Below are 15,828 nucleotides of genomic sequence, written 5' to 3' on the forward strand. Positions count from 1 at the left end.
GCTCAGTGTGGCAGCTGTACAAGAGCTGTGCCACAGTGAAGTTCTGGGTGGGGTAGTGGGGGCTGATGTTGCCCATCATTTTCCATGTGAAATGCAGGCAGTTTTGGGGAGCTGTAAGAATAGAGCGAGAGCAGTTAATTTACAGCAAACCAGCCAAAGCTGTTCAGGTTTTGTCTCCAGGATGACAGCCAAAATTCCATAAATGTTGCATTAAACCTGAAGGGCTTTACCCATGTTGCTGCTCTGTGGCTGTTTTTTCTGTACTCGGTTGTGACCATGTTTAACTCTTCAATGCTCCAACTCCATATAGAGCCTGTTCCTGCACTAGAGGCACCAACAAACAAGCACATGTGCTTTGTCAATTAATTTCTTTGCAAGCATGATTCCGTAGTTTTGTTTGCACACTCTTCACTAATGATGCTCATGATTAATAAATCCCATGCCAGTTGTCTTTCTATATCTAGGATTCCTTCAGAGTATATAGAGTTACAGAAATTTTTGTTGCCACTGTTGCACTGGCTGCAAAATCTGTTTTGCATTGCAGACTTGAGGCTGTCTGAAACACAATGAACCTGCACTTCAAAAATATCTGTTGCATGCGTGGGCAGCATGGGGATCCTTCCCCAGTTACCCTCCTACCTCTCTCTCCTCAGAGCTTCCTTCCACCAGACTTGCTGTGACTTATACCCATGTAATGCCATAGATTTTGGCCCATTATATCTGGGCATATCAGTTCAAGGATACTTTTCTAGAAGGATACTCAGAAATCATTGCAACCTAAAAGACGTTACCATGAGATTTTCATTTACCTCCATTTGCACTCAGGTCATCAGTTTTCCTGTAAAGAAGGATGATTCAAATTGACTATTCTTTTCTTGCTTTTTCTGCCTTTCCAGGGCTGTGCCAACTGACAATAACTTTTAGCCTTAGTGAATAGTACAGAATACCTTGATTGCAAATAATTTCTCATTATTTCTCAAATACTCCTTTCTTTTTTTGCCTTTTCATGCTATCAGGAAAAAAAATCAGGGGCATCTATTGCTCTTTCTTTAAAACAACTAGGATGTGAAGCTCAAAACATATGAGAGCATTCAGGACACTTAGTCACTTCGTAATTTTTTGAAAGGTTTTGGAGACTTTTCCACTATAGGAAAGGGTGACAAACAGAACTCAGTGTGTCAGGTGAGTTCACTGAGAACTGAAGGTCTATGGAAGAGAAAACCTGGAAGTCAGTCTGCTCTGAAGTGTGGCAGTTTGGGGAGGGACTCTCTCCAGCATAGTGGTACTCCAAAGGTTTTGACACATCCTGGCATCTCTGGGTCTGCCCTCATCTTGATGCAAAGGACCAGCAGCCCCTGTCATGCTGGGAGGAGGTGCTGGCAGCAGTTAGCACCCTAGGCTGGTTTCTGTAAATTCCAGACAAGTATGGCTACCTTGGCATATACATCATGTAAGGAGCAGTGGTGGTAGGGCTGAGAATTCAGGTTTGTGGTCCAGATACACAGCCCTAAGCTCAATCTGGCAGCAGCACTTCAGCCACAGTGCCTATCAGTTACAGTGGTTGTATTGTTGGAGTAATGCAGAACTGAATTTAACTGCAGGGCCCAATTCTTCTCTCTGTTGTACTGATGCTTAATTCTGGAATATTACTCCCAAAGCCACTAGCTTTCAACCACTTTGAATTAGAGCTGAAATCAATCATTTTAAAAGCTAAAAGTACTTGTAGCCAAAATAAAGGGACCTGAATACTTTTGAGGAAGTCTCCTTAATCATAGCCTTGAGACATCCAAGCAGCACGTCAGTATTATTCTATGACACTGACTTTTAGTCCTTTCATTGTCAGTATAGTTTTGTCCTCTTTAAATGCCCAAATAACTTGCAGTAAGAGCTAATAGATTCAGGAGGGGGAAGAAATATGTACTGCATGAAACCATTGTGCTGAAGCCACCTATTGCTTGCAAAGCTCTTTGAATTAATCAGGTGGTTCTTTTATTCCTTCCATGTTCTTCCCCTCTTTTAGAGCATCTTTTAGGAAACGAGGAGGTAACCTGCAGGGAAAAGGTTTGTGTCATATAATTCATAGAATTTTTAGGGGTTGGAATGGACCTTACAGATCATCTAGTCCCAACCCCTGCCCTGGGCAGGGACACCTCCCACAGAGCAGGTTGCTCAAGGCTCATCCAACGTGGCTTTGAATACTGCCAGGGTTGGATGCTGCATCTCAGCCTCCCAAATCCAATTCCTGCACAGAAGGCTACAAAATCAGTCTATTTTTCTCCTGCTGCATCCACTAGGACAGTCAGCAAGGCTCAGCCTGGACCTGAGGGACGTGAGGACAATGCTGTTTTGAAAGACAGGGATGTTTTTTCGTGACAGAGTGACATCCTCTCATGTCACTTCAACCTAGTGATGACATTCTATAATCACTCACTAATATGCACCTTTGTGTGTTTTTATTCTAGCTGTTCACAGTATAGAAATATTTGCCTTCAAATATTCCTTGAAGAAAAGATGCATATTCAGCACTGCATGTCTCCAATAAATACATTTACATTTGCTTTTGTTTTCTACTGTTGCTTTCCAATGATAGGAAGCCCTGTGCAAGTTTTGATATGAACAAATAAATTAAAATAAAGCCTTGCATAAAAGACCTTAGAGCCTAAAGTGGCAAAAGATAGAGAAAAGCAGCATTAAGAAGCAAAATGACAGGCAAGGCCCTGTGGCCTGTGACAAAGAGAGGAATTAAACTCAGGTCTCCTGAGTGCTGATCTCTTGCACAGTTCAGAGGACTGTGCCTTTTTAAATTCAGTTTCACTAAGAATATTCAAACTTCATCTTCAGAGATAATGAAACCTAAGCCAACATAAGCACCAGTGCACAAATGCACTTAAGATCATGTGCAACTTTGAGCAAGCAGTTCATTTCATTAAAGTCGCTGGGGTTACTCATGGACTTGAACTTGCACATACATATATATACATAGGCTCTGTGCTACCCTTGGGCTGGATTTTCTCTGTTGAATTATGTCATGTAAATCAGAATCTGTGCATCTCTCATTCAGTATCCAGCACATTCAGGGTTTAATTAAAGAAATTCTATTTCTTTTCTCTCCTGGAGGCTCTTTTTGATAGAGGCACCTCTCAAAATGCAGCAACATTAATTCTTTCTGCATTTAAAGTAACATTTTTAAGAATTTTCAAAATTTTCAGGCCCAAAATAATTCCCTCATTTGGAAAGAAATAGAATGCTTTAGCTTCCTGTAGAAATTGAAAGGGAGGAATTTTCCTGTTACATTTGTTTTTGTTCCATTTGTTACAGTGAACAGCACAATTCATTGGCTCAGTGTGTGAACAGCAAGAGCTGGAAAATGCCCAAAGGACAAGAGAAAATTACAAAATTCATTTTAATTTTTTAGATATTTTCACTTTGTCCTTGTACAGTGAGCAAGCCATAAGCAACAATATGGCAACACATTTTCATATTTCAGTCTTTCCTTAGACATAAATCAAAATACTTCAGAAGGATAATACCAGAATCCTGCTGTATTTCCAAAATGAACTACGAAAGGCAGATTATCTGGGCATGTCTGTTAGCTATGCATAACCTTTGCACTACAAATATCTCATTTCAAAAATGTCACATTCTCCTTATTCAGTACGACTTCCTATTGTGAGGCTATTTTAAGCACTCTGCTTCTTGCTTCGAGCCGAGAGCTGGAGTTAGCAGAGCCTGCATCTCTTGCTTCACTTGTGGTTTGTTAGAGCTGGGTAATTGCTTGCTAGTAGGATGCTGTTCAGCGTGGAGAGTTCCTGCCCAAGCAGTATAAATTCCATGAGGTTCACTTTTGTTTAAAAGGCTCATCGTGCCTCCAGTTTGTCAGCTGTGGTAGTTTGGATGGTTCTGATGCAAACAAGGAGCTGCTAGCATAGCATTCCAAGCTCCTGTGGCTTTTGCAGCCAGAGCAGCTCCTGTGAGGGCAGAGGACCATGGAGCAGGTGCTGAACTCTGTCCCTCTGAGCCCCTCCTGTCTGCTCAACCTCCTCACAGGCCTGGTGGAGTCTCGTGTTTATGTGTGTCTGTGCTAGAAGCACTCACAAGAGCTTCGTGATGCACTTTGGGATGGATGTTTAAGGGAAGTTACACCTGGCAGGGAAATAACTAGTTCTCAGTTTCATTCCTTCCATTTAGCTTTGGATCAGGACTTGTGTGCTCTGACATTCAAGTGGCAGAGTCTGAACCGAAGTTACTGGCAACAGTTGCACCAAGGACATAGTAATCCACACTGAAAAGCACTTAATTACCCCATGTTTGGAGCAGCCAACACTGCAGTATGTGTATCACCAATATGTCAGTGTGGTTTGCTTTTCATAAGAGTTTATGTTCCCAGCAGGCACCGAATGCTTTTTCTGCCTGATAAATGTCAAGTACTTTAAGCAATCTTGCCTGTTCCTCTCTGGAGATTGCCAAATAATCTCCTTTCATTGGGTATGGGATCTTGCCAGGGCTTCTGCATTCATGCACATTTATCCCTGCCAAATGTTGGTAACACAGGAACTGTACAAATACTCCCTGCTCCTTTCATTAGCTTTGCACAGCTCTGTTTGGCTGCAAGACTCCTCTTTTTCTCTCTGTTGTTCTGGGCTGGAGCAGTAGTTCATATATTCCATTATCAGGTGTGCACTAGAGTTCAGCCCTTGCCATGGAGCTGTTCCAGAGTAGAAACCCTTGTTAAATAAACGTAGGTGTCTTGCATCATAGCCTTCCTAAAGCTAATTCAGTTTGCCTCCTGAATGCTCCTCTGCAGCTGAGGGGAGTTCCTGGTAGGTGTGGAACAGTTCTTCTGTTCCGAGTCATGATAAAAAGATTCCTTTGTTGTTCACTCTATCCAATTACCTGTGTATTTTCTCTAGGAAGTCACATAGCACCAAATGTTCCTGCTCTGTGCAGCACATTGGAGTTACCTTTTTTAGCTTTGTAAGGTTTACAAAATACTTAAAGCATTTAGTTTTAAATTTTAGTTTGAAAAGTCCAATCTGTCAAGGAGGGAAGAAGATCTCAGTAACACATCAACTCCTGGAATAAGTGCTTTAATAAAATACATTATGGCAGATGAAAAAATGCTTTGAATCGAAAATAGAAAGTAAATCACCCTGTCATGTTTTACTCTGTCTCATACAGCAAGTCTGGGTCATTTGACCTTTTTGTTGATAATGTCACCAAGATATTTTAGGCTAACATTACATATCATGCAATGGCAGATGAAAATGCTCTGTGTGTCACTGTGATACTTAATTTCAACCCATGTAATAATCCAAGACTAGATGGCAGAATGTCAGTCGTTTTTCCTTGACATTTCTCATTTCCTTGGTTGTAATGTAACATCCTTTGAATGTTGTACATGCAAACTCCAGCACCTAAGGACAGGCTAAGACCATGTGGCAGAAACTCATCAGTTAGATAAAAACTGTGAAAATGGAAGGAGGGAAGAGGAAAATATGCTTTTTCTAACAATGTGTTTGAAAACACAGTACTTGTAACTGCTTTTGGCTATTTTTGGATAAGAATATCAGTTAACACCAACCTTGAATGATCACGAGCACAAGAGCATCTTTTGATTATTTTGTCCATTGTTGACATCTCTCCAGACAAGGGAAGAAAGAGTGAGGATATGGCTGTGAGACAGAGCATGTTCTCAGCATGACTCCACAGCACAGGAGATGTAGGAGGCAGCACAGAGAACAGGGGTCTGAGGACAGCAGAGGAGCAGCAAATGTTTGTATCCCAAGTATCCATTAAGAATGCCAGCATGGTGTACAGGAACTGAAGACTGTGAGAAGCCTCTGTGTACAAAATACATGATTTTCAAATGCAGCAAAGTCTGTAATCCTTTAGCCAGTCTAAAGTGGAGTTCAGATCCTGTGCAACATGTTCCCAAATGATCAGGCAGTTTGTGAGAGTTTCATTGACTGTCTCTTCATTTTAATGACATTGATATGAATAAGATTGCTTTTGACAGGGTTGTAAAGCAGATTAACAGAGGTGTGGAGAGAGGATTGAAATCAAGTTTGTGTCAGCAGAATGTATGCAAGCATAATATACGAATAACAAAGGAAATAGTGGCTTAGCTGGAAGCACAGCCAGAAAAATCTGCTGCTATTGTCAAATACATCAAGGGTAATATTTTCTGCAAAGCCCAAATGATTCTGGTAGCCTACATCTCATTCCCAAAAGTCTAACCTAATACATGCAAGAAAATTAATTTGGGTTAATTAAAAAGACAAATTTAAAATGCATTAGGATATATCCACATAGTGAAAAACTATCAAGCTACCAAACACTCTTATCTGTGGTAGCTTTTGCATGTCCCTAGCCTGCTGCAAAGTGGAACACATTAATTGGAACCATCATGAAAGCATAATATCAGGGGTTTTTTTCTCTTTTAATTCTGGCAAGATTTCTTTTTGCTTTGTTATACCTTAGTTATATGGTAAGCTTAAACAAATGTTGCTGTCAAAGACTCATCTCAGTATTTCATATATGTTCACATGCACACATCCACAGCTTCTTATTCCTCGAAAAAACTTGTTTAACATCTGCCTTTACTACTATGCCTTGTGAGAACTGGACAGAGGTTATTTAGCAGACCAAAGCAGAAGAGTGACAAAGTGATAACACTGTGTTTGAATCTGCTAGTGACCAAATCACATTAGTAAGGTGCTTTAATGCAGGAGTCTTCCAGCCCTGAGCCAGAGTCCTCCCAGACTGTCAGAGTACTGTCTTTGAGCTGGCAGGGCAGTGCCTCTCTGCTGGCTTTAGTAACATGGTTAAGCCTGTTTCTAAAAGAGGGGTTTAAACTCCATGAGTACTTCCTGCTTGGTTTAACATTAGATATTGAAGTTGCTAAGAGCACTGGAGCATCTCTCCTGTGAGGACAGGCTGAGGGAGTTGGGGCTGTTCAGCCTGGAGAAGAGAAGGTTGTGTGGAGACCTCAGAGCAACTTTTCAATATCTGAAGGGGCTACAAGGAGCCAGAGAGGGACTCTGTGTTAGGAACTGCAGTGACAGGACAAGGGGTAATGGGTTCAAACTGAACAAGGGAAAGTTTAGATCTTAGAAAAAAGCTTTTTACTCTAAGGGTGGTGAGACATTGGCCCAGGTTGCCCAGGGAGGCTGTGGCTGCCCCAACCCTGGCAGTGTTCAAGGCCAGGTTGGATGAGCCTTGAGCAACCTGATCTAGTGAGGAGGTGTCCCTGCCCAGGGCAGGGGTTGGGACTAGATGATCTGTAGGGTCCATTCCAACCCTTCAATTCTATGATTCTGTGATTTTCTGGCTGTTTGCTGACAGGTCAGGAGAAGTTGGCTGGAAATGTCTCTGAGCTTTGAGTTTGCAGTGGCAGATCTGTAGCAGTGCAAGGAGGAACAAAGTCTGGAAAGACAGGAAAGCTGTTATTCTAAACTGGCCTGTAGTTTAGGTTTTGGGGTTTGTAACTGGAAAACTTACCAATGAGGTGTCAATTACCTTATATGACCCTAAACTAGGTTTAGTGTTTGTGGTAAATTTTATTTCTTAATAGGTTTATTGAGTTTTTGTAGGATAAAAACTGATTTCACCTGAACATTTAATGATGCATTTTATTAACCCTAACATTTAATGAGATGTTTTATTAGCAATTTATGCAAAGTGAACAAAATGCAATTTCCATGAGGTTTTTTTTTTGTTTAATTCATAAAGGATAATTTCTGAGAAACCCTTGACCTCTCTTTTCAAATGAATTTCATCACAACGTTTTGATTTAGAATTTCAAATACAAGGTTTTTAGAAGTAACCTGTTTGGGAAGGATCTGAATCTGTGAGACAATTTGTTTCCTCTTGGCTTCACTGAAGTCTCGTTAATAATAGGATAGAGTCCAGATAAATGCTTAGGATTATCTCAACAGAAGGTTTTACAGTTTGTGTATGAGTATTTTCTTTCTCAGTCAGTGCTCAGAGAATTGTTGTGCTTTATGCAAGAAGTTACTATAAATAAAAAGGTCTTGATTCACCACTGTGTCACTGCAGTTACACCACTGTCATTCTAGGATGAGTGTCCAGGATCTTAACTGTTCTCTTGGAGCCATAAGGAGTTCATTTGGATACTTAGTTTTATGTCTTTGGCAACTCTTTGGGTCTTTAAAATCCCTCAGTGATATTTGCAAAGCATAATATTAAAAAATGGAAAGTCCCCTGTCCAAAGAGTTTGGGAAAGAACAGATGTCTTGGAGGAAGAGAAGGGCTCACTGGCTACTAAATACTGCAGCATCAGAGACTTCTGGGGGAAGTCTGGGAGTGTTTTGAGTAGTGTTATTTTTATAGTGTTCTATTGATGTAACACCAGAGAAAACCAGCAACAGGCTGGTCTGAGGAAATCCATTCCAGAATTATGACACTGTAACAGAGATCCTATGGTTGACAGAGTGTGTTACATGCTTCTGATTATTTTACATTTTGTTCTGTTTCCAGTGTCAGCCAAACCAAGACCTCACAGTGATGAATACACAAAGAAGATTCCACCTCCTAAGCCGAAACGCAATCCAAACACTCAACTAAGCACATCTTTTGATGAAACATATATCAAAAAGCATGGCCCTATGAAGACAACTCTCACTAGGGATGCCTCTTTATCGCAGGTCAGCAGTCCTGCTCCAGACACAGAGGAAGAAGAGCCTGTTTATATTGAAATGGTTGGGAATATTCTCAAAGACTTCAAAAAAGATGAGGATGACCAAAGTGAAGCAGTCTATGAGGAGATGAAATACCCTATATTTGATGATGTAGGCCAAGATTCAAAATGCCAATGTGAATATGACCATCACACTTGTTCTTCTCAGTGTGCTACTCCCACAGTGCCTGACCTAGATTTCACCAAGTCTCCAGTGCCATCTACTCCCAAGGGCTTGCTTTGTGATATACCCCCACCATTTCCAAATCTGCTTTCTCACAGACCTCCACTGCTGGTGTTCCCACCAGCACCAGTGCAGTGTTCCCCGAATTCTGACGAGTCTCCTCTAACTCCACTAGAAGTCACAAAGCTTCCCGTTTTAGAAAATGTGTCTTACATCAAACAACAACCTGGAGCTTCTCCATCTTCACTGCCACCTCATACACCAGGCCATCAAAAACTGGAGAAAGACCAGACTGTATCTCATGGAACTAGCACCCCTGGGCACACCTCCTCACCTCCTCATCCTTCTACCTTATACAGAACACAGTCTCCACATGGTTATCCTAAAAGTCACTCTGCCTCACCTTCTCCTGTCAGTATGGGTAGGTCTCTTACCCCTTTAAGCCTCAAAAGACCTCCACCTTATGACTCTGTACATTCAGGAAGTCTCTCAAGAAGCTCTCCATCAGTGCCTCATTCTACAGCCAGAAACACATTGCAAGAAGGAGGAAAGATGGTAAATGCCTCGGTCAGTACCTACGGGTCATCATCTCAGAGTGGTTCCCGTTCTCGGACACCCACCAGTCCTCTGGAGGAACTAACCAGCCTCTTTACCTCAGGAAGAAGTCTCCTGAGGAAGTCCTCCAGTGGCAGAAGATCTAAGGAACCTGCAGAAAGTAGGTCCTTGATGTAATTTTTCCTTATTCTTCTTTCTATAATAATATCTTCACTACATTTTACTGAATCAAATGCTTGCAAAAATCAACTATCTCGGAAATCTGAATTTCTTACAGAAATTTCTTGTAACAGACTCAAAATTGCTTTAGTCTTCATATTGTTATGTTTTTAAGGTTTTTAAGTGTGCATACTGCACTACAGAAGTACAATTCATGGCTTGGTCTTGCAAAAAGAGTTGGTTTTCATCAGTTTTTCCACAGTTGTAGAGGGTCCCTTGTGAGCTGGGATCTTTCCACCAAATCACATCCTTCCTTTCTTGATGGATGTTAAAACACAGTAATTGTCCAGGCAGCTTGTAACAAAATAACCAAACAGTAGTCGGGTTTGGGTTTTTTTTTGGCAAAGATCCACTGATCCCCCTTAACTTGGCCAGTGAACCCAGAGTGAATGATGGGTACCAGCTGAAACCATTCCTGTCCTTCCCTCTGCCTCCTTGTGTGCTCTGCCACTGAGTATCTCTTCCAGTTTGGCTAGTGTGGCTGATTGGGAGGTCATGCTGTGAATCGATCCAAAAACCAACGTGACCTCTAATGCATATTACCCACGCACAGAGGAAAGCAGAGGAGGAAGTTGTGTAGGAAAACCTTAAGCCAATATTGACTTGCCATATGCTGTATCATAAAATCACTGTCCCACATGCATTCAGATTTGCACAATGTACACCTCCTCCTGAGTTATAGAAACTCCTAAAGGAAATCAACAGGAGACATGTGTGAGTGAAAGCAGAACCTGGCACCAGTATTTCTATTACAATAGTGATGCCAAATAGGGTGTCCTGCAGTGGAAAGCCACTCTAATGCCGCTTGTCAGAGTGCAAAGCAGACTCAGGACACTTTCTTCCTCAGCTTCACTAAAGTCAGTTTATAATTTGAATTCTTGATACCTGCCTAATGGAAAAGCTCTCTTTGGAGAACAGCTGATCTCATGTTTGCACCTATTTAGCAGCTGTAACATATTAAACATGATATGATAAACTACTCTGGTTTATCCTGATAAAGTGTTTTGGTTTCCAGGCTACCTTATCACTACCAAAGAGAAGTGAATTCCACACTGGCTTTCTGGTTGTGTTTGTGCCACTCTGTTGCATTACTCATCACATGTGGTCACATCACTTTTGGACCTGCTCAGTGGGCTCACAAGGACACCCCCTCTGGGTTTTCATGGGCAGAGGTTGTCTGCCTCGCACTTCTGCAGCTGAGCAGAGGTGTAAGTGTGGAGAAGCTTGGTGGCAATGGGTTGGGTTGGCCTACAACACATTCCTACTGACTCATGGACGCTACTGCCTCAGCCTCAGTAGTTTTATTCTTATTTATGTCTATGCAGAACAGAAAAAAAACCCCTGAAATCAAAAGGTGGAGGTGAGAATGGAGTTAGCAAGGTCCTGAGAGTATGAGTTGGTGCAGCAGTTTGCTTAATTTGGCTTTAGCATTTTCATGGCCTGCCAGTCATTAATCCTGTTTTATGAAAGTCTCAGCTCCATGATTCAGTAGGGTTTCACTAATTGATTGCAGTAGTAAAAATACAGTAACACCGGATTTGTGTGCTGGATGGAAGCAAGTTTGTGTCTAAAAGCCAAGATGATTCTTGTAATTGGGAATAATTATGAGGGATGTGATGTGACATTTATAAATAATTTCAGTGAAGCACTAGGGAGACTTGGCAAAGTGCAGGTAATATTGAGCATTATTAAACATGCTTCTTATTCATAAGTGAGCAGAAATCCCCTGTAAACCCTATTCTACACCAGATCTACCTGGTGAGCTTTGTAAGAAGGGTTTATGCTCAGCAGTGTAAGCAGGTTTGGAACCTGTAGAAATTCCTGCAGTGAATGTTGCAAGTCCTGAGCAGTTTCAGCATATCTGTGCTGCTGTCTCATACCTACCTCCAGAAAGATATTTTCTATATTCCACTTGGCTGAAATCGAAAGCAAAACTTTCAAGGGACTTTTCACTGATAAATTTAAAATAAATCTTGCCCTGCAGATCTGTACCAAGAACAGCTTTCTCCTTGGCCTCTCAAGGGGCATTCTGCTTGCTCCTTAGGAAACAGAAATGTGCTCCTTGGTGGTCACAAATGGTAAGACAGGAGAGATATGAAATAGAAACCGTGTTCATTTACTTTAAGAAAAGAGCATTTGTGTTATGAATAGACAGCAGTGGTGAAAAGGCTCTGGGGTGCAGCTGTGTTGAGTAAATTAACAGACTGCCCATCTAATCTGATTGTAATTTGTCTGGTATTTACAGTATGCCTTAATCCTCTAGGATTACTGAGTAAGAACCAGGTTTGTGCTCAGGTATTACAGAGGTAGAAGGCACACTAAGACTTACAGAAAACACATACAGGTCTAGCATTTTTTTGTCTTGAAATTCTACATTGAAATGATCCACCATAAGGAATCTAAACTGTGGGATTTGAGCACAGCATTTGACCAGACTGTCACATTTGCATGTCATGATTATACATAGTGATAGGCAGGGGAGGCTGGACTATGCATATGATATGTTAAAGGGAACTTGTCCTGCAAATCAGACTGGAAGCCTAAGGCATTCATACTGTCTGGATTATTTTTCTAAAGCAGGGGGAGAGCAAATGCATAGAGTAGGACTAACTGGAACTGCCATGGTTTTAGAATTGTCATCAGTGTAATTTGCTCTCAGCATGCAGAAAGATTTCCAGAATCCAGAGGATAATAAACACACACACACAAAAAAAGAAGAAGGTATATGACTCTTACAAAGTCATGCTAGGGAATTAAGAATATTTGCTTCTAAAACATAAAATTATTCTGACCACATCTCAAGCGACTTTCACATTGAATTCTCCAAGACTCAGTCCTCTATGACTTGTCTGAAGCTCTCACTACCATATGCTAGTAGCAAAACAAAAAGCACCATACTGAATTTTGTATTCAGCTGGGTGTATTTGGAAAATATTGCAGCAGTTACAGAGGTAATTCTCTCATCTTTATTGTTGCTGCAACTGACTTTGTGGAAATTTGGCATCTGAGTCCAAACTCCAAATGTATTTGCTAGTTTTTGATTTGTGGCATTTTTGAGTATTGTTTCTTTTTGAGGAGGTGAAACTACAAAATTTCCAGTCAACAGCTTTAATGTACAAGCAAGATGCTCTTTTAGACTTTCTGTATGATTTTCTTCACTCTTCTGCCATTTTTCCTTTTTATTTTTTATGTTTGTTTGGGGTTTTTGGGTTTTTTTTTTGTCCCCTGCCATTTTATTTCTTTAGAGTTCATTTGCATTAGTGAGAAACATGGATAAATCAGTGATAGTAAGGAGTCTGTCACCTCAGGGCCACATTTTCTGATTAGAAGAGCTTCCATTGAAACTACAGACGTGTTGTTGAATGCAGTCATCATCCACTGGCTACAGCTGTGATGTGTGTATCTGGTTTTATAAGCATCTCACTTATTGTGCTGTTCTTCTAAAAATCCTCTTGTGTGCTCTTAGCATCTTAAATATGCATTACTGCACAGTTATGAAAGTGGGGAGAAAAGAACAAAGAAAAGTAAATTGTAAGGCCAAATCAGAAATTAAAAAGTTGGTGGAAGATGTTCACAAAAAAAAAGGCAGAAAGATATAGAGAGCCCTACAGAAAACTGAAGAAAGGTGTAGGGCATGTAAAATGTGAAAGAGAGTAAAAGAGAGTTATTATTGTCACTGACTATTCCTTAACCCTTCCTGTTTTTGTGTGGGATAACATGATAGTGTGCCCTAATGCTTGGCACACCCCTGTGAAATACAACATCAGTTCTCAGAGGTTAGAGGGAAACTATTTAAAGGGTACCAAGGTACCAACACTGCCAGGTGTCCTTGGGATGCTGCAGTGTGTCCTTTTCTGATGCAGCTGGAAGGTGTTTCAGTGTCACCACTCAATCCAGCTGTGTTGAATACACATTCCCTTTGCTGTTACTGTGCACACCGAGTGCCCATGTTAACTGTGTCCTCCAGTAGAGATGGAATTATGGAGGGAAAGGGAGGGAATGTTCTTGAGGTTTTCTGGAGCTGTATTTGTTACTTCTGTCTTCTTTTCACCAGAGAAGCACAGTGTACTCTGTGAACATAGAGCACTGGAGTCATGTGTTATAGGCATTCCCACATCCTAAAGGGCAGGATAGTTGCTGCCATGCACTGGCTTCAAGGCTGTACATTTTGTCTGTGTGAGATGGTCCTGTAAACCTTAGGCAGGATCAGCCTTTCTTCCTAATATTAATTCTAACAAATTGCACAGCAGAATAGTTACTTCAGCTGTGTGCCCTGACTCTTTGCACAAGGTGTAAGATCAGGACACATGATGCACAGCAGCTCGTTGCTTTTCTTTTTCCTAAGCTGCTCTGCAGGACTTCTGAGCTGCTTTGAGTTTTGCCTATGGAGAGTTTCACTCTTCAGCTTCTAGTTACATATGGGGAGGAAATATGTGAAGGTGCTACTTTGAAAAATCAGTTAAAGTGATTGAAAATTGGGATAATTATTAACATTTCCTGTTCCTGGCTGGTACCTACTGCATTAGGAATCTGAACCTGTCAAATAGTGTGAGGAGGGGAGAGATGCTGAAGTGGCTCACTTGTTAAAAGGATGCTCAGGCTGATTTCAGGCAGCTGAGACTCTCTCAGTAAGAGATTGAGGAGTTAGAGTGGAAATATATTTGTTTTATTTTTATTTTTTAATGCTGCTACTTCCCAGGAAACTAGAAAGCCCAGAGAAGGTGTGAAGGTCCCACCCCTGGACATGTTCAAGGCCAGGTTGGATGAGACCCTGAGCAACCTGATCTAGTGAATGACATCCCTGCCCATGGCAGTGAGGATGAAATTAGATGATCTGTAAGGTCCTTTCCAACCCAAGCCATTCTATGATTCTAAAGCAGCTTTGTGTTCCTTGTTAGGCAGAACAGTATGTTGGAAAAGAGAGTTTGGGAAGTGTGTCAACTGAAAATTTGCAGGGAAATTATGCGCGGGGAAGCAAGTGGCCAACTCAGTGTGAGTGATAAAGCAAGCTCCAACTTTATTGTTAGCTCAGTTCTTCTCTCATACGGTACACGATAAATGTGCCTATTCATTGCTTAGCATTACCTAACAGCATTACCTAAGCTCCAAAAGTTACATTTATATACTTTTTCTGCTTGTGGTTGCAGCTATGAAGAAGTCTCCTTTATTCTCTGGAGAATCCTTCTTTGTTTTCCCGGATAGTTCATCCTTGGGCTTGCAGCATTGCTGAGTTTTCCCAGACAGCTTGTCCTTTGGCTGCAATATTATGCTGAGAAAATAACTTCTAATGCTGAGAAGCTAAATTCCTGAGGCCTACTTCTTAGTTATATGCTCAAAGCTCCCATAGACCTTTGCTCGACTCTTGCTCACACAATGCTCTCTGGGAGCTGTGCCCCTGTTCCCTTAGCCTTTCTTCAACAAAAATTCACCCCACGTGGTCTGGTTGTTTAAACTCCACCTGTGTGCACTAAGCCCAGGATGAGGGACATAGGGCAGGATTTCAGTTTATGTGTTTCTAACAGAGTTAGGATGAGAAATGCTGGCCTAAGGAGGGTGGGCTTGGTATGCCATAGTGTGTGTACCTTCTCCTTTGCATACTTAGCCTCTGGTGTGCTGAAGAGGCAGAACTTGACTGCAAGACTAATCTGGCCATGAAAAGCATTATAGCTACTCCACTACTGCCATTGCTCAACTACTACAGAGCTGAGTCAGCATCAGAGAGTGAAATTTGAATGCCTACATCATTTCTAACCTCTAGGTTAATACTTTTGCCACGCTTTTATCTAAACGGATGTCAGCCTAATTCTCCATCCCTTTTCTGCTTGTAGCAATTGATTGTGTACAGTACGAGCACTGTGTTCAGTCTAATGAGATAGCAACAGCTTTCCAGAAATAATACTGTGTAACTGAAGTTACTCCTGAACCTTTGAGCCAGTACTGGCTTCTCCATCATGGGAGAAGCAGCCATTTCCCTAGAAGTTAGCTTTTCTAACCTGATGAAACATGATATAGATGGGATTAAATGAGGTGATTGCAGTAGTCAAGTCTCGTTTGACAGTCCAGAGAGTAGGTCTGAAAGCAAACACCTAGAGAAGGCAGCAAGGGAAAGTGCCAGAGGAAAAGGTAAGAGAACACCAGCTTTGAAGTGAATGACACTTGTTCACCACTGGAA

General features: G+C 41.4%; 1 protein-coding gene across 1 annotated transcript in view; it reads left to right on the forward strand.

Moving 5' to 3' along the window:
• The window catches only part of LOC103811334 (neuronal tyrosine-phosphorylated phosphoinositide-3-kinase adapter 2-like), a gene marked incomplete at its 5' end in the record, with an annotated part of 70,369 nt that overhangs the window by 13,831 nt on the left and 40,710 nt on the right, over window positions 1-15,828 (forward strand). The window contains one exon of the mRNA XM_009084302.1: window positions 8,500-9,597. Coding sequence (XP_009082550.1) covers window positions 8,500-9,597 — 1,098 coding nt within the window. The remainder of the gene's footprint in view (window positions 1-8,499; window positions 9,598-15,828) is intronic.

The sequence above is a fragment of the Acanthisitta chloris genome, unplaced genomic scaffold, assembly GCF_000695815.1.
Source record: "Acanthisitta chloris isolate BGI_N310 unplaced genomic scaffold, ASM69581v1 scaffold2201, whole genome shotgun sequence".
NCBI classification, from domain to species: Eukaryota; Metazoa; Chordata; class Aves; order Passeriformes; family Acanthisittidae; genus Acanthisitta; species Acanthisitta chloris.